General features: G+C 34.3%; 1 protein-coding gene across 3 annotated transcripts in view; it reads right to left on the bottom strand.

The window, feature by feature from the left end:
- Positions 1–23,212, bottom strand: part of LOC106876629 (uncharacterized) — a 72,016-nt gene that overhangs the window by 8,043 nt on the left and 40,761 nt on the right. For 2 of the 3 annotated variants that reach the window (XM_089363160.1, XM_089363161.1), the window contains exons 14-27: positions 22,165–22,299; positions 19,863–19,991; positions 15,373–15,466; positions 13,528–13,622; positions 11,183–11,322; positions 10,458–10,545; positions 9,725–9,798; positions 8,447–8,471; positions 6,166–6,263; positions 5,161–5,283; positions 3,604–3,761; positions 2,085–2,220; positions 1,599–1,748; positions 1,327–1,381 (exon numbers count right to left, since the gene is read on the bottom strand). In XM_089363160.1, the coding sequence (XP_089219286.1) occupies positions 1,327–1,381; positions 1,599–1,748; positions 2,085–2,220; positions 3,604–3,761; positions 5,161–5,283; positions 6,166–6,263; positions 8,447–8,471; positions 9,725–9,798; positions 10,458–10,545; positions 11,183–11,322; positions 13,528–13,622; positions 15,373–15,466; positions 19,863–19,991; positions 22,165–22,299 (1,500 nt within the window). The remainder of the gene's footprint in view (positions 1–1,326; positions 1,382–1,598; positions 1,749–2,084; positions 2,221–3,603; positions 3,762–5,160; positions 5,284–6,165; positions 6,264–8,446; positions 8,472–9,724; positions 9,799–10,457; positions 10,546–11,182; positions 11,323–13,527; positions 13,623–15,372; positions 15,467–19,862; positions 19,992–22,164; positions 22,300–23,212) is intronic. The other variant, XM_089363162.1, reaches the window with a different exon arrangement.

Below are 23,212 nucleotides of genomic sequence, written 5' to 3'. Positions count from 1 at the left end.
ATTTCGGGTCTTGTGCCTAGAGTAGAAAAGAATATAACACTAAGCGTATTTGTTTTAACAAAATGATAAAAGCTGAAGTTGAGATCTGTAAGTAGAAAGTGTAGGAATTATTTTAGTTTGAGGAAAGAAATTACTTGGATATTAAAAAGTTGTTATATTTCGAAATTAAAGATGTTATGGTTGACCGATCTATCAAGAAATAAAATCCCCCGCTACGGCAATGTCAACTAGCCTTCACGTTCCCCAGAATCCACTAGCCCGGATTTTTTCTTGTGGGGATAACTGAAAGAGAAGGTTTACATCAACAAACCGGAGACCCTGGTGCAATTGATGGAGAACATCAATAGAGAAATCAGAGAAGTTGAGTTTGAAACTTTTGAGGGTGTTATGGTGCAAGTTTTGGAAAGAACAAGGGCGTGTGAAACCGAGGACGACTGCGGCTTAAGTGATATCATTTTTCATATGTGATGTAGTAGCGTTGTAAAATTTGACGCGTGCATAATAATTTCCATTATATCTTTTATATTATATCAAAACTTGATGCATTTATTTGTGAAGTTAAGGAAGTTATTAAGAATTGAAACCCATCAGGACTCTTGGGAGACGCATTTCCACGTGTATTGAAAAATTTATATAATCCAAGTATTAATGAGTATTAATAAGTGTTATGTGGCATGTGCTGCTCTCTCAAGCAATAATGATAATATAATATGTATGTATGTGTATGTGTGGGCTTGTGTATGTGTGTGAGACTTTAAGTTTGAGTAAACAAACACGAAGGGAAATTATCCGCCTGGTGAATGACTTCGGATTAACAGTTTGTATGTGTCACAAGATAAAACTAACCCACACGGATTACTATACTCTTCAAAGCTCATTCCCTTAGCCAGATTCATCATATGAAGTACTTGCAAAGGTATCTGCCTGAAGTTCTTCAATTCTTATTTTCCTTCGCGAAACATTCATTCATACGTGCATTCCATACAAAAATGACATGCGATTAGGGGTACATTACTTGAAATATGACATGCAGTGATATGGACGATGCATGGATTAGAAGTGGAATTTAATTTAAACAGTTGTGTATTGAAATGGAAAAATCACTTTTGAAAATCTATGTTAGTTAATTAAAATAATTGAAGGATTTGAGTGTAGTGAAACTTAGATTTCATGCTCCAATATCAAATAATTTAGTTATATGTACTTTTTTACTCAACGCCATTAGAATTTTAAAATGCGATTGACGAAGAAATTTAAACACAAATGATGTTAATTAGTACTGCCATGCGTTCACAAGCTGCGTTTTTAAATATATTTTCAACTTACCACCCTCTTTTAATGCAATGTCCATGTCACGCACTTCGACTTGTTTTATTACATCCTTGAAATTATATAAAAAAAAATGGTTGTCTAGTTTAAGCACAACAAATGTTGGAGCCATGGTAAAATACAAAGGAAAATACCTTTATTTAATGAATATAGAACAGATAAGATAATGATGAAACAGTGTATTAAAACGTTTTGCAAGCTGACTTTTCCATCAGTTTCAATAAAAATTGATCACTTCTTCAATCGCAATTACATCCTTTCTGGCTTACCTGAAACTGATGCTCTAAAATTGATACTCTTGTTGAATGATCTGTTTCCTTTATTCTAGAGAATTCCTTTGATATATTATTCACATTTATATCATAATCTCCGGTGAGAATGTTCTCGACTAAAACATCATATATAAACTCCAGTTGTATCTGAAAACAAAGATGAATCAGTTTAAAATCACATAGACACAGTGTTTAAGCAAACAATAAATTTTGGAATAAAAGACATTGTGTTTCGTAGTCATTAGTTTGGTAAAGAAAATGAAAGAAACCTTCGTTTCATGAATAACCTTTTAGAAATTGAAGAATGAAATTGAAGAATGCGTGAGATTAATACAATTATGGGTTAGTTTGAACTATTATGAATCATATTTACATGTTGAGAAAAACAGCCTGAGATTTGAATGAGAATGTAGGAAACGGTGGTGTAGATTTACGAGCTATTAGACTAAGTATTTTTTCTTATTAACGTTGTCATTAACTCACCCTTTTCTGGACCATATGCACCCTCTCCTCCCGAAGCTTCGTGACACTTGCCAATACATCAACAGATTCACCAGTCAACATCTCATTTAGAAGAATGTCAATGCAAATGTAAGTTCCGGTACGGCCAACACCAGCACTGAAAGACGAGTCAAGTGTAATAAAATGTATGCGATCGCTTCCAATAATTTAAAGAATAAGAAAATAAATACTCAGATTAGACTTAGAGATCAAATCATTTACTGTTTTTATTCAGGAGTAGAAAAATATGAGTTGAATAATACTTGGTTTCTAATTATGGCACAAGGCCAACACTTTCGAGTGAGGGATAAATCGATTACATTGAACCCAGTGTTCAACTGGTACTTATTTCATCTACCCCGAAAGTATAAAAAGGTAAAGTCAACACCGGCGGAATTTGAACTCAGAACATAAAAATTGACTAAATGTCACAAAGCATTTTGCCCGCCATACTAACGATCCTGCTAGCTCACCGCCTAATAGAATTCCGTAATATTGGTAATCGGATCTAAATTTGATTTTAACACACTTCCCGGCAAACAATTTTAACTAAAATTATTCTTTAAGGATGGAAATAATCAAAATTGGGACGACATGTTGTGTTAACGTCAGACAATATTGGTTAAAATTTCTTGACATCATATATACACCTACATTACTAAGAACCTAATAGGTAAACTTTGGATATTTTTCTCAGTCATTCTTCTATTTTGAGATTTTTCCTTTTTCTTAAACCATGTCAATACTTAGAATCGATTCTTTGTTGAAGTGATGTCGTGAGGCAAACGTTTCGTTGGTTTAAACGTGATACTTTGTCTCTAAAATATTTCTGAATATCGTTGGCCCTCACAAAAAATAGCAAAACGTTGTACACGGTTCACAGAAGCCTATTTGGTTCAATTTAGGGGAAATTTCGTGGACCCTGCAATTTACTAAGATTTAGCTTTATATTTTTTCACTGTATCATGAATTATGTGATAACAAAACATTTCGAAATTTAACATGAATTGTTACCAACACACGCACTAACAAACACACACGAACATTGTTTTTATTTCTCACTAATCCAGTCAGTAGTAAGAAATATAAAGCAATGCATACATACATGCATACATGTATATATATATATATATATATATATATATATATTTCAGAATAAGTTAAAAATCCAAGGCTGTGAAAGATATTAGAACATTTATAAATAGAAGGTCTTACAGCTTTTTCCGGGATATTTTTTATATCATTTTTATCTCATTCTGAAAAAAAAAAAATTATATATATACATGCTGATATATGACCTACGTTGGACTCCTTATTCGCAGAGCTTAACTATGGTCTGTAGCATTCTACTTCATTTCTGCCACTCTCGATCCTCTTTCAGAAATAATAAAAATGGAAACAAGACATCATTGTATTGAGGATATATTATGCTTATTAGAAATATAAAAATGCACATATATAATTATATAAAGTATAAATTATGCGGGTTATAATTACAAACCTGCAATGTACAATCAATGATGATGTTGTTCCTTCTCTGAACCTTAAAGCATTTCTGAATTCTAAGATATATTCTGTGTGTTGTGGAATGCCATGATCTGGCCATTTATTAAAGAAGAAATGATCGATTGTCCAACTTTCATTCTGTTGAGCACCCGTCTGTAAATAAAACGTTAAAATGTTTGGAATAAAAGAGTTGTAGAATTATACTGAAACACTATTAAACAATGTAATAAAACACTATCGTAATATATTATTATAATATTAATCTTGATACCATATATATATATATATATATATATATATATATATATATATATATATATATATATATATATATATATATATATATATACATATATATATCCATATACATATATATATATATGCTTGCTTACGAATCACATGGTTCCCGGTTCAGTCCCACAGCGTGGCACCTTGGGCAAGTGTCTTCTACTATAGCCTTGAGCCGACCAAACCCTTGTGAGTGGATTTGGTAGGCGGAAACTGAAAGAAGCCTGTCGTATATATATATATATATGTATATATATATATATGTATATGTATATATGTGTGTGTGTATATGTTTGTGTGTATGTGTCTGTCCCCCCCTCCCCCAACATCGCTTGACAACCGATGCTGGTGTGCTTACGTCCCCGTTACTTAGCGGTTCAGCACAAGAGACCGATAGAATAAGTACTAGGCTTACAAGTCCTGGGGTCGATTTGCTCGACTAAAGGCGGTGCTCCAACATGGCCACAGTCAAAATGACTGAAACAAGTAAAAGAGAAAAGAAAGAGAAAGATATGTGTGTGTATGTATGTACGTACGTACGTATGTATGTATGTATGCATGTATGTATGCATGCATGCATGTATGTATGTATGTATGTATGTATATATACTCTCTCAAACGTGTAGCTGTATTTCAGAGAGAAAATTGTCTTCAAAATCCCAAAATTAGTTATCGTCGCTTCTTGTGTGTTTATATTTTAAACGCACGCAGAATTGTATCTTTTAATTGTTTGCATTATTTAATTCAATGGGAGTTTTCCACTCAGTATGTTACATGTATGAGACTCTACCGTATGCAAACACATTTATCTATCCGCGTGTACATGTCTATGAATGTTATGTCCGTTTGCATCCTGCAACTTGCTGGCACAATAAATAGTAGGCGGTAAAGTAAGTACCAGACTGAAATAATTACTTATATTCTTCGTTAATATGTATAAAACGATATAGACTGCACCGGATGAAGTGTGAATGCATGTTATATAAATAAATCAAGTGTAGAGTGGAGATGCATTTATTGTCAGAAACCAGTAAAAGTAGAAAGGGAAAAATATTTCTTCTACTTTCTCTGTTTATTTTATCAATTAAATTTTATATGAGGCTACACTTTTTCAATGGTCTTTCAGAATTTCACCATTCTTGTTAATGCTTCTCAAATAAAATTTGGAAGTATTTCAATGAACGTTGATTTCAAACTGCTACTATTTTAGTCCTTTTAAGCAACATCATTCTTATAAAACATGAGATATTATGGAATGACTTACCTTTGAAATAATAAATCTGCGGTGTATATAAGTTGCATGAAATCCAGTGCTGATATGCGTAACTTGGATGGTACCAAATGACTCAGTATTCTCTTCATCTGGCCAATACTGCACACACTTTATCTGCCAAAAAAAAAAAAAAGGTGTTCAAAGGCGTTAGCGGTATTTCGCCCATCTTCGCATTCTGAGTTCAAATTTCGCTGAAGTTGAGACCTTGCCTTTCATAATTTTGGGATCGATAAAGTAACTATCAGTTGAAGAATGAAAATTTGAAATAACTATTGCGCCATGAGAAAGCTTGAAATTCTATGGTCTGACATACCCTTTTGGATAAGAATCCAATACTAGTTTCGCAGTATAACCGTAAGGCTTTCAAATTTTATAGACAAATCAATCCCGTTAAGATCTGTCGTAATGAACATTCCGATAATTCTATGTATAGGGAAATATGTATTTCTACTCTAATGGCTTGGATGCGTCTATGCATGCATGAATATACGCATGCATACACAGTCAAAGATTACAGATCCAAGCCATCAGTGGAACTGTAAAAATCTGTAAAACTTTCCAGAATTTTTTCGTTAAAGCATATCAGACCATTTCTAGATATGCAACTATATGCATGAGAATACATACATAAAACAAAAAATAAATTCTACACGTATACATACATACATGAATGCATGCATGCATACATACATACATACATACATACATACATACATACATACATACAGAAATACCCTGTTGATGTTGTTTTGTTTTAATTCCAATGAAAGAGTTTGGATCTAGCCTAGAAATCAGCTCTTTCTCTGTTGGCAAGAAATCTTAAAATAAAACTAAATGATGACATACATACATACATACATACATACATACATACATACATACATACATACATAAATGCATACATACATATATGCATGCATACACATTTACATATATATATAGCGAAATTTTCATAAAGAATGTTTTGCGTTATGAAGTTCTGAAGAAACACCATACCTTTCCATTCTCCATAATGTCAGTTAGCATGACTATAGTGTTACATTTTAATTGCCAAACCATCCTCCAGAAATCCAGCACCGTATTTTGTGTAGGACCTGTTCAAATAAAAGAGCAAAATGAAAACCACTAAGAAAAATTTAAAAGAACCTAAAATTTCTGCCTACACTCTATTCCCATTTAAATTGACCTGTGGTCATCTACGGGAATTGCTTCTCAAATGCCCAAACATTAGAAGTAATTGTCACTGAAAATTAGAGTGAAGTTCTGTTTTTTTTACTCTTATACCTGTTTCAGTCATTTGAGTGCGGCCATGCTGGAGCATTGCCTTTAGTCGAATAAATCGTCCCCAGGACTTATTCTTTGTGACCCTGGTATTTATTCTATCGGTCACTTTTGCCGAACCACTAACTTAGGTGGACATAAACACACCAACACCAGTAGTGCTGTGGTGGTGGTGGTGGGGGAAATCACAGACTCACGAATGTACTCCCTACACATATAGATTTGACGAGCTTCTTTCAGTTTCTGTCTGTCAAATCCACTCACAAGGCTTTGGTCGGCCGGAGGTTATAGTAGAGTTCGATAATTACATATCGAAAGGAAATGTAGGATATATAATATACGCACATTCTTTCAGTGGGCGATAAAAAAGAACAATTCAATGAAAAATTTTTTATATTTTTGGCATGAAATTTCAATTTACTTCTGAACTTTCAGCGTTCGCTTTGTGCCTGTGCTCATGTTTGTGAGTAGACGCGTGTATATGACCGAGTATGTATGCATGTGTTAATGTGTATGTGAGTGTAAGGAGGGTGAGTGAGATGTTCTCCTCCCTCCCGTCACTTGCCTCTTTATTCCTCTTCCTTTCATCACTTACTTTCTCGTTACTCTTTCTCGAGTTCCGACTCCCATCATTCTCTGTTCTACATCCACCTGCACAATAGAAAAAAGAATAAACGCTTCTCTCTTTCTTTCTTTCTTTCTTTCTTTCTTTCTTTCTTTCTTTCTTTCTTTCTTTCTTTCTTTCTTACACACACACAGACTCATCATTCATATATATATATATGTATGTATGTATAGAGAGTTAGGTGTGATGTACAGAAATTGAATATCGAGAGAGAAAAGTCGTCAGAATTTTGGAAAGAATCCTTTTATTTCTTCATTATTATTAACGCTTTCGTTCCCTTCTAGAACTTGTCGAATAAAATTTTGTGAATGCACAAACAGCTTGTTCATTTATATAAAACAGATAGATTTTTTTGCGGTGGGGGTGGTGGTGTTTGGAAGAGAACTTTGTTTTTGTTTCTTGTGGATGAGGTTCCATGACAATGAAGATGGATAGACAGAAATTTGACAAGTTCTAGAAAGGAACGAAAACGCTAATTATAATGAAGAAATAAAAGGATATTTTTCCAAAATTCTGACGACTTGTTTTTGCAGGTTGAGGTAGAACAGAGATTGATAGGAGTCGGCATTCGAGAAAAAGTAAGGAGAAAGTTAAGTCCTGAACACACCACGCATTCGTAACCCCACCCCTACACAATCCAACCCCACCTTCCCTATACATCCCATCCATTACACCCACTACCACATACCTCACCTCTAGCCCCACTCTCATCCTAACCTACACCCCATCCTTGCTTTCCCCACTATCGCCTCCCCCACACCCCAACACCACCACACCACGCCACACCACACACCACGCCATACCAAACACCATACCGCACACCACTACCCCACACACCTCGATACCACACCACACCACACCACACCACATCACATTACACCACCATGCACACACAAGTACTGGCCATTTCCCAGCACCCACACCGTCATCCACACACCTACACATTTAACTATTTATATACATACACTCACGCACACGCACACACACATATACATAAAAATACATACACATATATATATATGTACGCACACGTGTATGTATGTATGTATGAATGTATACACAACGAAGTTTATTATAGTAGATTTACTTATATGAATGAGGGGGTTTTAAGACATGTAATAATTAGCTCATTGATAGGGCTGGTGCTTTTGTTGAGAAGAAAATAATCTGAAAATAATTTAGGGATAGATTTTCAGTGAAAATTTATGGAATATTTATTTTTCTTTACCCCTCTAACGACCACAGAAAAGCGATATATAATAAAACCTGGAAAATACAATTTCATTTACTGAAAGCCCTGAAGATGTTAGGATTCACACAAAACTTTCAATATAATTATTTTTCTTTATCAATATAATTAATAATAAATACCTTGACAAGCAATATAACGCTGGTTCTGAAACAAAGCAAAGTTAATTTAAAAGGTTATTAAACATGTCATTCATTCAATTATTAAATATCAAAGAATGAAATATAAAATCTAATTCACTATCGACCTTCCATCTATGTTAAGAATCATAGCTTCTTTTAATTTGTTGTCATAGTAAATCTTACTTTGTTAATAGCGTTGTTGCCCTAACTCATCTTCTTTGCTACATTAACATTTGACCATGGGTAGTTATAAAATTAACACAGCGATTTCAGGAAACATTCATCATTCATAATCTGCACCTAGTATCTAAACTAGTTATCTCTATATCTACGGATAACGGATTTTAAAATACTTGTATTGTGTGCATATTGAAGTGCACACATGCTGATGAGCGTTCGTTTCATTTTGAACAGAAGTGAACTTTGCTAAAAATAGTATCGTGGTTGTACTTGTTATGATTGTTATAGTTCCTTCTAAGCAGGTTTACTCTTTACTCTTTTACTCTTTTACTAGTTCCAGTCATTTGACTGTGGCCATGCTGGAGCACTGCCTTTAGTCGAGCAAATCGACCCCCAGGACTTTTTCTTTGTAAGCCTAGTACTTATTCAATCGGTCTCTTTTGCCGAACTGCTAACTTACTGGGACGTAAACACACCAGCATCGGTTGTCAAGCGATGTTGGGGGGGGGGGGGTAACAAACACAGACACACAAACACACAAACATATATATATATATATATATATATATATATATATATATATATATATATATATACAACGGGCTTCTTTCAGTTTCCGTCTACCAAATCCACTCACAAGGCTTTGGTCGGCCCGAGGCTATAGTAGAAGACACTTGCCCAAGATGCCACGCAGTGGGACTGAACCCGGAACCACGTGGCTGGTAAGCAAGCTACTTACCACACAGCCACTCCTGCGCCTATATTTATATTTTTGTCACAGAACAATTCCCTTTTGTTCTAATTTTCTTCCTCTCTCCTCTTAACAAAATATCAAACTCACTTCTGGGAGGTTGCGAAACAGTACTCAGTACTACGAATAAGTTAGGTTATGAAATAACCCGATAAACGCTCTACATTTCGTAAAACTACAAAATGATCTTCAAACATTTATATAGTGAAGAAATTCAATGGCTACATATATACAACATCAAAACCAAGACGAGCTTAGTTTACATAAACCAACGCCCTCACGTTAAAAGAAGTTACAGTAACGTATGACAGCATTCATAGAGATTCATAGAAATATTTTTGACGTACACTGATGAAGTTTGCATTGATGTAATCTGAGGAAGATATCTCGTCAGGTTGAAGCCTAACACGTGAATGGTCGTCTGAAATATGCAACGAAGATATATTTATTTCAACGAAGAAATATTTTGAAAGATATTAGTTATATAAACAAGGAGTAGAATTTACAATGGAATCTAAAAACTACAAAAAAAAAATGCTTAAATTAGGAAAAACGTTACCAATAGGTGAAACTACACATCTCTTTTGCGTTTATATTTTCAGTTTTATACGCGGGATGTTATATATATATATATATATATATATATATATATATATATATATATATATATATATATATATATATATATATATATATGTATGTATATATATATATCTTTCCATGTATGCCATGATTTAGCGGCTTTACTCGATGCTTAAATTCATGAAATAACAAATATGCGAATGTAGTAGTCCACATTATGTGAATTACTCCGAGCATAGAAGTGCAGTATAATGGAAGAGCTTTTGATTTGGTTTTTCAGAAATGTGAGTATTGATATTCCAGGTATTTCAAAATAAATCTCATGAAAACCATTAAGAGTCCTCATCAACGTTTACTACAACTATGAGTACCATTATTGATAGAGAATATTTGTCAAGCTGGAAAAATATCTACATTTTTCACAACAAAGGCGCACATTTTATTTCACTTCTTTGATGGATATGATGCCTTAACTACAAAAAAGAAATCAATATTTACAAGGCAGTATCGTTTTATAGCGATTCTTCTTTGCATTCTCAGGTTTTGTTGCTTCAGTATAAGGCAGTGGTAAGGTTTTTGGTAGTCTCTGTGAATATATGAAAACGATAGCTGTACATTTTAGCTATGTTATAAATAATTAGACTAAATTTCAGTGAATGATACATAACAGACATTTTATTAGTGGATGCAATACTAAGAATCTAAGAAATAACAATGATTAATATTACTAAAAATATAGTTTGTGAAGCTATTAGCAATATATTTAGTGACAAAATGATTTCTGATATGGGAATAGTTTTGAGGGGAAGTGATAAATCGGTACCATGACCCCTCTGTACATGATTGCTGTTTTTTTTTATCAGTCTCTGAACGATGAAAGCAAACAACACCTCGGCGGGATTTGAGCCCATAGCATAAAGAATCGGAAGAAATAATGCAAAGCAGATTTATCCGACGCCTCTGCCAACTCACCGGCATTGTGACACAGTAGCGAAAAGGAATCGCTGTAGCAGGAATAGTTTTCTATTTAAAAATTTTGCTCAATGTTTTTTCATATTTGGTTTACTGATGTAGTTTTGTATGCTGAATTAACAAACCAACTTCCAATTCTATTGATACATTAAATTTATACTGACACAAATAAGAATAGTACTACATTATTACAATGAAGTGGTTTACAAATGAAAATGAAATTAACATATTCATAAAAGACAGTCACTGACCGAGAACTCATCATTAAAAGGCTCCACTTCCTGTTTCTTCTCAGAAACGTATTTCTGCAGATTTAACTTAAACGAAGTACTGGCCATGTTCACGTATATACTTTCGTTTTCGTTCAGCTGGATTTCTTCATAGAGATGTGCTATAAAGAATGATAAAGAATAATAAAGATTAATAAGAAAGAATTGCACATATAGTTATACAACGCTTCTTTCAGTTTCTGCTTACCAAAACCACTCCCAAGGCCTTGGTCAGCCGCAGGCTATAGTAAAAGTTAGTTGTCCAAGTTGCCACTCAACTCTGAGCCATACCTGTATCGGTATATGTATATAAATATAATTAAGTAGAAAGCAGAAAGATAGCAGTTCGAAGTATTTTTACATCATTAAGTAGATATGAAAAGACTTCATACTTGAAAAACAGAAGAAAATTCAAGATAGGTCTTCACAGCTGTTTCAGGAATAAGATATTCGACGAAATCTGGATGTGGATTGCACATACATACATACATGCATACATACATACATACATATATATATATATATATATATATATATATATATATATATATATATATATATATATATATATATATATATATATATATCTGTTCTAAATTAGTGCTAACATGTGTCTGTGTGGATGTATAAGTGCGTGCAAGCGTTTACGTGTGAGTATATTTGCATACGTGTACATGTATGTAGAAAATGCTAAAAGAATTCATACTAAATGTTAGGACTACTACTACCTGCTGCCTACAACCTAGAACTCACATGAGTAAAAAAGAGAGACAGAGACAGACAGAAAAAAATGCCCCTTACATTTGAAAACTATGGAAATATTTTTTAAAACATTTCATTTAATTTTTCCACAATTTAATTGTGTTCCATGCTTTACTCTGAAGAAGTCGCAAAGACTGAAACTGGTACTAAATTGTTCTTCATGATAAAATTATTTTAGCATTTTCTTCCTTGTCTTATTTACCTTATATATATATATATAAATGGGATTAAAAATCAGGACTGATATCAATTAAGCACTCAGTATTATGGAATAAGATTAAATTTCCTACAGTCAGATACCAGTAAATGTAAGTAGAATGCAAATTCCCAGGTAAATCCTCATGTTGTTGGCACTCCGTCGGTTACGACGACTAGGGTTCCAGTTGATCCGATCAACGGAACAGCCTGCTCGTGAAATTAACGTGCAAGTGGCTGAGCACTCCACAGACACGTGTACCCTTAACGTAGTTCTCGAGGAGATTCAGCGTGACACAGAGTGTGACAAGGCTGACCCTTTGAATTACAGGCACAACAGAAACAGGAAGTAAGAGTGAGAGAAAGTTGTGGTGAAAGAGTACAGCAGGGTTCGCCACCATCCCCTGCCGGAGCCTCGTGGAACTTTAGGCGTTTTCGCTCAATAAACACCCACAACGCCCGGTCTGGGAATCGAAACCGCGATCCTACGACCGCGAGTCCGCTGCCCTAACCAATGGGCCATTGCGCCTCCACTAAATCCTCATGTATGAGAGGTAAATCAAGCAATCATTTTATAGAATTTAAAAAACTCAGAGTATTTGACAACAAATAATGTGTACGAAGAAAATCATATCTTTATTTTGGATCGCATCTTAAAAATCAAACGGTTGTTTCAAATATAAGATTACAATTGTATTTTGTTTTTACATTTTAATTTCCTTCTTTTTCAATCTCTTTTATTAATTTTTCTTCTTTTTTTTTCAGTCAAGTTAATTACGCTTTCTGCATTGTGTTCTATGTGTTAGGAAATAATTGAGATATTTCCCACCGAAGCCTTGCACAGTATTCATTTATACTTCTGTGTATGTCTGTATGCATGCATACATTTATGAATGAGTATGCATTTATGTTAGGGTATGTGTGAGTTGATGATAACGTGTGTATGTGTGCGTGTGTGTGGGTGCGCGTGTATGTATACATAAAAACTATGTGCATCAGCTTCTGATCTATTAACCGATACGAGACTAACTTTTCTCTTGAGAGCTAGCTAGTCTTCTCACTTATCCCTTGGGTACTCCCTAATCATTTGATCTTCCCGTCTTTCATATTATTACGATATTCTGCCCCTCCCCCACCATCCCGTGCTAAACTCGACGTTCATTCCTCATTACAACATCAACCCTCAGGAGTTTCCTAGGTTGATATCCTACCTAATCAACTATGACACGTATATGTAGGGAAACAGTTTTAAATATACAAAAGACAACATATTAAATCATAATAAAATAGTCACTGATTTTCCGAGACGATGGAACGTTCACAAGACAGAGAAGAAAAATCAAAGAAACAGTGAGAGGTAATAAACCTACCTGTATCTTCAGGAACGGCTTCTGCACGCTTATTTTCCTGTATTTTGCGGATTTTCTCGTGACGTTTTGCAATTGATCTTTTACCCCTAAATTTCCTAATGAAATATAGAAACATTTCATAAACTACAAGTGTGTAATTATCAATGTGATCGTCTAATTAAGACAAAAATGCTAAATATTATACAGTTACAGTATAATATTAAATAATACTATTAATAATGATACACCGCTCGTAAATTTATAGCAACAAATTAAAAGAATCAAAAAAGCGAACACCATGATCTTCAATTTCATGCAAAAATTGAAACAATAAGTAACCTGTATGACACATTATACTTACTTATAAGGTTAATATTCCTTTATTTATATCACGAAGTTTGCGAGTGAAATGTTATTGCCAACATGAGAATATTTATTTCTCCATTTTTATAACGATTAAATTCTGCACTTATGTGAAATACTGTTATTTTAAGCTTTATTAAATACGTAGAGTGGCCTTACTGCCTTTTAGGTTCAGAGTTAAATCAGTTACCAACATACATCGCTGCTAGACTGATAACATTTTAGTTTTGGAGACCATTTCAACTCGCTACATCGATGTCATGTCAGTTATAAAACGGTGCCAATGTAACAATGCATAATTATTAGTAATATGTATAGGTAAGTACCTACCTACCTACCTACCTACCTACCTACCTACCTACCTACCTACCTACCTACCTATCTATCTATATATATATATATGTATATATATATATATATATATACGGGAAGGGTGGGGTGCTGAAAAGTTCCTAGCTTAGAGGGTGTCGCGAAAGGCATGATTGGAGGCCAAACGTTCCGAGTTCTTTTTAGAAAAACTGAAGGTCAAGCTACAATGACTCTACTTTGTTTTCCTCGGTGATGGCAGGACTTCCAGACCTTCAGTTAACCTCAAGACTCCCCCCCACTAAATTCAGCTGCCCATTTTTAAACTGTTAATAACGCTGGAACATTATCCCCTGACGTAGCAACCATGTCAGCATGAATGTCCTTGTGGGCCTAAAGCTTTTTTCTTCAATTATTCGACAACATCACGATGCCAAATTTTCTCAATTTTCAAGAGAATTCGCTAGTAATTACATAGGAAGTCTTCTTTGAATAGTCAAATGTCATTTGACATGAAAATAACCTATATCGTTAGTAATAAGAAGTGTTGACATATATGCATGTAATATCTCATATTTCTAGCAACAATCCTTCATAATCAGCCTATGAATCTTTCAGCAAACTGTCGTACTATAATCACTGTAGCATACTGTACCACGAAATATGTCCTTTACTGTTAAAGTCCTGTTTTAGATACACTGTGAAAATAAACTCAATATTTGTTTGCCTGTATCACTAGTATTCAGCCCTTTATATTTCCTCACTTCATCCTGTCGAAATACTGATATTAAATGCTGGGATTTGGTGTAAAAGCGAGGACTCGGTGTAAATATTTACAGTTTTTGCTTTCATCCCACAAAAATTATAAAGCTTGTTTTTATCACGTTAGTATCAAACTGCTTAAAGTAATGTTGCAGTTCTTACTGCTAATATTAATTCAGAATCTAACATAAAACAGGACAGTTACTGCATTTAATATTCTCATAAGTAGTAATAAATCCGTATAGATCGTAATTAGGAAACAATATTGTCTATTTATATGGATAATATTGTATGGATTATGATCTATTCTTATATCTCAATAACCGAAAATGGCACATAGTAAGGACACTAGCCCAAAACTTAGTGGTCATTCAACTCCACTAAATACATTTAAAAGTAAAAAACAAAAAAGGAAATATAAAAATATCCACATACCAATACCAAAATGCAACCACCATTCCTACGATTATTAATACAAGTAGGAGAAATGAAACTAATGCACTCAGCAGCAAAATTTTACCACGTTTCTCTGGAAAATGAGAATAAATGTATTATTTACTTATGTATTGTTTACTTATACACTCACAACCAACCAAATACACACAAAAAGACACACACAGACACACAGACACACGCACGCATATATATACACACACACACACACACATATATATATATATATGTATGTATATGCGTGTTTGTGTATATATATGTATATATATATATATATGTATATGTATATGTATGTATATATGTATATGTATATATATATATATATATATATATATATATATATATATATATATATATATATATATATATATATACATATATATATACATATATATATGTACACACACACACACACACACACACACATATATATATATATATATATATATATATATATATATATATATATATATATATATATATATATTCACATATATGCATATATATTACACAGAAATGCACACGCATATATTAATATATTTAAGTGTGTGTGAGTGTGCGTAAACAGCCATAGTCATCTGCGCATCATATGCAGTGTAGGTACAAAATGAAACAAATTTACTACGGTAGTGTTCCGGTGTTATGTCTTACGGATGTGCTGTGTTTAGGAACAAAATACATATCGGCGTTAGATGAAAATCATCGCAACAGCTGCTGCAAAGAATGTTTGATGGATGCATTTCCAGCTCCTTAGGCATCGTCAATAGCATATACTCACAGCCAACCAAATTTTTTCTTCGTGGTCGCTGGTGGTCAATGAGTGTCTCCTCTACAGTTACAAATTCAGTACATCGAAGAGGAAATTTGAGGACACAGTACACTTTTATGCTTTCTGCTGCTATTCATGTTGTTTTCTTTGAATTGTTTAACGCCATTCATACCATTCGTAGGTTGCTTTTAATTTTAGTGAAATTATAAGGCGGTGAGATAGCAAGATCTTAACCACACCGATCAAAATGTTTAGTGGTATTTCGCCCGTCTTTAAGTTCTTAGATAAAATTCCACTGAGGAAGATTTTACCTTTCATCCTTTCGCTGTCGACAATATAAATACCAGTTAATTAGTAGAGTCGATGTCATCGACTCAGCCCTTCCCTCAAAATTACTGGCTTTGTGCCCAAATTTAAAACCAATATAAGCGGCTTTACTATAAATATTAGTAAAATGAGCAAACTAAGGCAGATTTTTACAATGCGGAAAAAGGAATAAATTTAATAACATGATATATTTCACGCACAGATGGTCATCATCAGAAGTAAACGATCAAGGAATATTTATTAATATACCGACCATATTGACTGTTGCAAGGATGTAGAAGGGATGGCAAAAGAAGTAGTGACCAACCAGGAACAGTTCGTGTACTCCACGTCGGCTAGGCCTCTCAGTACCTAAAGGAGTTACATACATAATGTGATCGGACGTATCCTTGACAGACGTATCCTTGATAGATCAGGAAGTTGCATGAGACCCTAAGAATAAACTGGTATCTGATAATGTCAGAAGGAAATCTGTGTGGAATTGGAGGAGGAAATCGACAAAGAGATAGTATGCATCCTAGATTTGGGAAGAGATTGTGAATTATTTTCTATTCTTTTCTGAGGGAGTATTTTCTACTGCTTGGGGCCAAATCTAAGATTAAGTGTTTTCTTTTCACACACACATACACGCAAAAAAAAAACATCACAAAAGCGTTCACACACCTCTGCACACACACACACACACACACACACACACACACACACACACACACACACAAACACATACAATCACAAACACACGTACAAACAAACACACAAACACACATACACACATACACACATGCACACACACATACGGACAAAGGAAAAATCGCAAAAAAATACACCTCTGCACATACACTGAAGCACAAACACACACACACACGTCTGTACACATACACAAACTCACAAACACATACACACAAAAGAAACCAATGCAAAAACACACACACATACACACAAGTGGAGACACTAAAAAAAAAACATCAAAGGCGTAGGAGTGGCTGTGTGGTAAGTAGCTAGCTTACCAACCACATGGTCCCGGGTTCAGTCCCACTGCGCGGCATCTTGGGCAAGTGTCTTCTACTATAGCCTCGGGCCGACCAAAGCCTTGTGAGTGGATTTGGTAGACGGAAACTGAAAGAAGCCCGTCGTATATATGTATATATATATATGTATGTGTGTGTGTATGTTTGTATGTGTGTGTTTGTCCCCCCAACATCGCTTGACAACCGATGCTGGTGTGTTTATGTCCCCGTAACCTAGCGGTTCGGCAAAAAAATCGATAGAATAAGTACTAGGCTTCTAAAGAATAAGTCCTGGGGTCGATTTGCTCGACTAAAAGGCGGTGCTCCAGCATGGCCACAGTCAAAAGACTGAAACAAGTAAAAGAGTAAAAGAGTAAACGCAAACGAAATTCCCAAGTTTTCTTTCACAATACATTCATCACAGGATACACACCTATCAACACACAGCTAGTCACATTCCAAACACATTGAAAGAACATTCACTACAAACGCACACGCTCGTCGGGCGCACACACACAATTGGACACAAAACCCATTCAATAAATGCCTTTAAGCCACACCCTTGAGAGGAATCCACAGAGTATTGTTTATTGCTTTTAGAAATAGACAACTCCACCCCCTTTCTTTATCTCTAACACCCTGAACTTTTTATCCAACTATATTTGAAGAAGATTTCAACGAAAAATCTCCAAACCTGTTTTTGACCACCAGGCAGAAGACAAACTGTTTTTACTGCAAATGTTTATGAATTTTTTACTGCTATGTAATAAGATGAGATTCATTATCGAAACCAGTAATATTCTTTATTTTCTTTATATTATTTTGAAATCATTTTATTAAATTCTTTCTAAATTGCAATGTCTTATATTTACTTATATTATTGTTTTTCAACCGTTAATTTTGATGGCTTCCCCGCCATTATCAGTGGTGTTCCGATGAACAACCATTCATAATTAATCAAAACAACTTGCACGAAAGAATAGAGAGTAAACTATTCTTGGATGCATAGATCGCAAAAAGCAAAAACAATCTAACTTTCAATCTTTATGGATGCCAAATATACAGAAACTAACGCCGTGATAAACGAAGGCGGTAAAGGAAAGCTTGGCGATGCAACAACAGAAACCATTGCAAACTAAAATCAAATTATAAAATGGATAATATCACATTGATATGTTAGGAAGAGAACTATGTGCAGGGTAACCAATGCATGACAAGGTTTAGCAGAACAAAACTGTGTGAAAATAAGATCAAATAAAGCTGAGAAGGGTATGATATAAAACTGCAATGGATAGGGGACTGTATGACCAGAAACTATCAAAAGCCTTTCATGAGGCAGAGTATGAACGATAACTTTACTATAGGTGGAGGCTGTAAAGAAGAAGAGAAAAAAACAATAACCGACATTGGTTTTCACGTGTAGTCAGAGTGAACACAGATTAATATTGCTTAGAAGACATAACTGGAGCATCTTTTCAACTGGCCATTTGACATTTCGTTGAGATGTTCTTAGAAAGATGTAGTATAACTGAGAACTACATTAAATGCCTCACATTACACATTCATTCCTAATAAATCTGGTATTTAATGTCTTTATAATATATCAAACTCCTTATATATCGAAGAATCAAAGAATCAATTGATTTATCAAACAATTAGAGAAATAAGTTGTCTATGACACTATTAAATTCTCATTTATACTCTGCCTCACCTGTTAATTTCAGGATCACACAATAAGTGGTCTTCATTCTTTTCCTCTTGATATTAACATTGTAAATCAACATGATATGATACAGTCGTTATCATAGGCCACCGACCAATTCACTCGAGTTGTATATTACCTCCGAACCACCTCGTTTAACTTAATTTACATGTTACATTACAAACGTATTTCGTGGTATTATGTTCCACTTTTATTAAGTTACGGAATGTTTCATGAACGAACGTTTAGAAAATATATTCAGCTTCATATCAGAGCAGATCAAATTTCTATTAACTCAGTTAATGAAATCCATCTGATAAAGTTTTGTCCATCGCATGTTGTTGATAAATGTTGATAAAGTGGCATGTTTCCATATAATCTGTAGCGAACTGAGCTACTTAAAGCACTGAAAATATCAACGAAGACAAAATACATAAGATGGCTTTACTTCCGTACTCTTAATATAATGACGATACTAATTTTCTGCATTAGAGATATAAAGAGGTATGAAAACATACATCTTTACTCCATATAATGAAATTTGAAATAACTCGTTATTAAAACTCAAGCAATTTTATTATAAAAAAGTAAGTTAAATACGCTGATTTAATAATATTAAAAAAAAAAAAACAATAAATCATGCGTAATAAAATGTATTGAAAATAACCTTTTTGGCAGTTGAATCCGTGGTATCCTTCATCACATGTACCTGGACAGAACCCGTCAGTGCTGTTACACTTTTCCGAACAACGACATAACTCACGGCATCCAAGACCAAATCTATCATTGGGACATTCTGAAATCGTAGTGGTTACAGACGAATTGATATCAAGTTGCTACATTAGGGCATGACATTCCAGCTTTATCAACATTGCAAAAGTGGGCAGTTGAATTTAGCGAGTGGGGTGAGTGCTGACGTTGACGCAAGGTCTGGAGGCCCTGAAACTGCCATGAGCCAGGAAAACAATGTTCGTGTTCACTCTATAGAGATGGTGACAGGCGAGTGACCAAAAGCCAAATACCCAATGCTATTAGCATACCCCATGAAAGAGATGAGAATATTCTGAACAATAAACTTGGCATGACCAAGGTTTCTGCTCGGTGGGTGTCACATCTGACACCTGATCAAAAACACAAAAGGCAGATCACATCAAGGAAAAATCCGACATTGTTCGAGGTAGATCCAGCTGGTCTCTTTGAACGTTTCCACATCCAAGATGAGTGTTAGATTCATCACTTTGGGTCAGAGACAAAGAGACACTCCATTCAGTGAAACATCCTTCCTCAACTACTTCTAAGAAGGCCAAGTCCGTTTAATCTGTAGGGGAGATGATAGCCAGAATATTGGGGGACGCGAAAGGCATTGTGTTTATTGAGTATCTTCAAAAGGGCGACACCATCAATGGAGAGTACTGTGGCAACTTACTGAGGCAGTTGCGAAAGGCTATCAACATCGAATGTCTGGGAAAACTGATGAAAGTGGTTTTGCTTCACCAGAACAAATTCTCCAGCAGAGAAGTCCTTGATTTTAATGGCTGCTGTGTGTGACTGTGTCTTTGAACTAGTTGATCACTTACCCTACTCTCCTGATTTGGTCCCATCTGACAACTGTCTGTGTCCCAACATGAAAGGACACTTGGCTGGGAACTAGGATCGCAATGGCGATGATGTCATATCGGCTGTCGATATTTTTTAACGACGGGTTGAATGCTTCTTCAGCAATGGGATCCAAACACTGAAACTCCGATTGAAGAAATGTGTGGACTGCAAGGGGGACTATTTTGAAATATAAAACTCGTTGATGTTATTCCATGTGAGTGTCTTGGTCAGCTTATGAACTCGTCCAGCACGAATATTGTGTGCATCAAAACCATACACCATTCGTGTAGATCAGTCATTTTGTGGCATTACTATGATTAATAAACGCTGATACCTAAAGATAACTAGTCATTTTAGAGTAATAATGCTATGAGTGAAATACAAATCAGTTTATGATGTTGATATTGCAGCATATGTAGATCAACCTAAATAATACAAGAGATGTAGCGTATAATATGAAAATAATTTCAATTAACTATCTGCATTTTCCAACTTCTAACAATAGTTATGTTTTGTTGGTGGGATTTATAAAGATGTAATATTTAGGGTATTTATGGCATTAGTCTACGATGTTGATATCAATTAATATGCTATATAATAAAAGAAAACCACAATTGTTGATAATTTACTATATATCCCATCTTGTTACAAAACGTGTTTATCAGTTAGATATCGGTTCTACATTTTGGTTTCTGCTTTTATTTCGTATAGCATAAATTCTAACATAAACTCTAGTTTCATATTTGAAGAATTAGTAATATACATATATATTGTTGTGAGATATAACAAAACAGTTAATTATGTAGTTAAAACTGTTATGAATAACATGACCATACCCTACTTTTACTGGCAAAATATATTTATATGATTCCACTGGCACATATACTGTGCATGAGTAAGACATGAATAGTATGGCATCACATTTATCTTTTGTATAAATTTCATACAATCTATCAGGATCGTAAATCAATATGTAAAAGGTGTGCAATATTAACAGTTACGGACTACCTCTTCAATTAGAATAATTATCGAAGGAGTAAGCCATATTTTATATTTTTGACTGATCTTAACGTACACGCATGTTAAACTGAAGACATCAAAATATGGGGACATATATATATATATATATATATTTAAAATTAATATTATGTTTGGGTGTGTCATCTTTCAGTATAACATAGAAAAAGTAGTTAATAAATGAATGTTTAGAAGATATATTCCTTTATAGACAGTGCTGATTTCATTTCCGTTTGTACAAATATAAAGATTTACTAAAATATCAGGGATAATCTAAGAAAGGAACAGCTGTATTAATTGAGATATGTGTTTCATCAAAAAAAAAAAAATATACATATAGATTTAAATTATACCTTGCAGACAACTGACACCTTGATATCCAGCAGAACATCCATCTGAACAGCTTCCATTTTGTCTGTTGCAGTTTTTGTTGTCAACACAATGACATACATCATTACAATTGACACCAAATTTACCCTCTCTGCACACTGAACACATTAATATAAAATATTACATTAGATATCATTAGCTACAAGTAATAAAGCGCTTGTCTCTAATAGTTTCTAACTTTAGAATTCTAATTATGAAATCAACAGTATATATCTCATTGCATGTCTAGAGATAAATATCGGAGTTATGATAACATTATTGTAGTCTCTTATGATAAGTAAGAAAGTTATCTACGCCTAAAACGATTCAATCAAATATAGAGAAATTAATACTATTAGAATAAAATGTATTGAAATTAACCTTCTTGGCAGTTGAAACCGTGGTATCCTTCATTACATGTACCTGGACAGAACCCGTCAGTGCTGTTACACTTTTCCGAACAACGACATAACTCACGGCATCCAAGACCAAATCTATCATTGGGACATTCTGAAATCGAAGTGGTTACAGACGAATTGCTATCAGGATAATTTTATGCTCTTATATAGAGGGTAAAATCTGCCGCAACGAAGTAAAGTTATTCTTGTCCATCAATTTTATTTCAAGATAAAGAAATATAATTTATCTCGTGTGAAAAATGGACAAATAGATTATTAAGATGGAAATAAATACTTTCCAGATACTTGGATGAAACTCATTTTGTAAACTATATTAAGTAAACTATATTAACTATATCATGCTGTCATGGTTGCTACATTAGGGCATGACATTCCAGCTTTATCAACATTGCAAAAGTGGGCAGTTGAATTTAGCGAGTGGGGGTGAGTGCTGACGTTGACGCAAGGTCTGGAGGCCCTGAAACTGCCATGAGCCAGGAAAACAATGTTCGTGTTCACTCTATAGAGATGGTGACAGGCGTGTGACCAAAAGCCAAATAGCCAATGCTATTAGCATAACCCATGAAAGAGATGAGAATATTCTGAACAATAAACTTGGCATGACCAAGGTTTC

The sequence above is a fragment of the Octopus bimaculoides genome, chromosome 14 (genome assembly GCF_046866305.1).
Source record: "Octopus bimaculoides isolate indiv1 chromosome 14, ASM4686630v1, whole genome shotgun sequence".
NCBI lineage: Eukaryota > Metazoa > Mollusca > Cephalopoda > Octopoda > Octopodidae > Octopus > Octopus bimaculoides.
The sequence above is the reverse complement of the archived record's forward strand: the minus strand, read 5'-3'. Positions and strand labels throughout refer to the sequence as shown.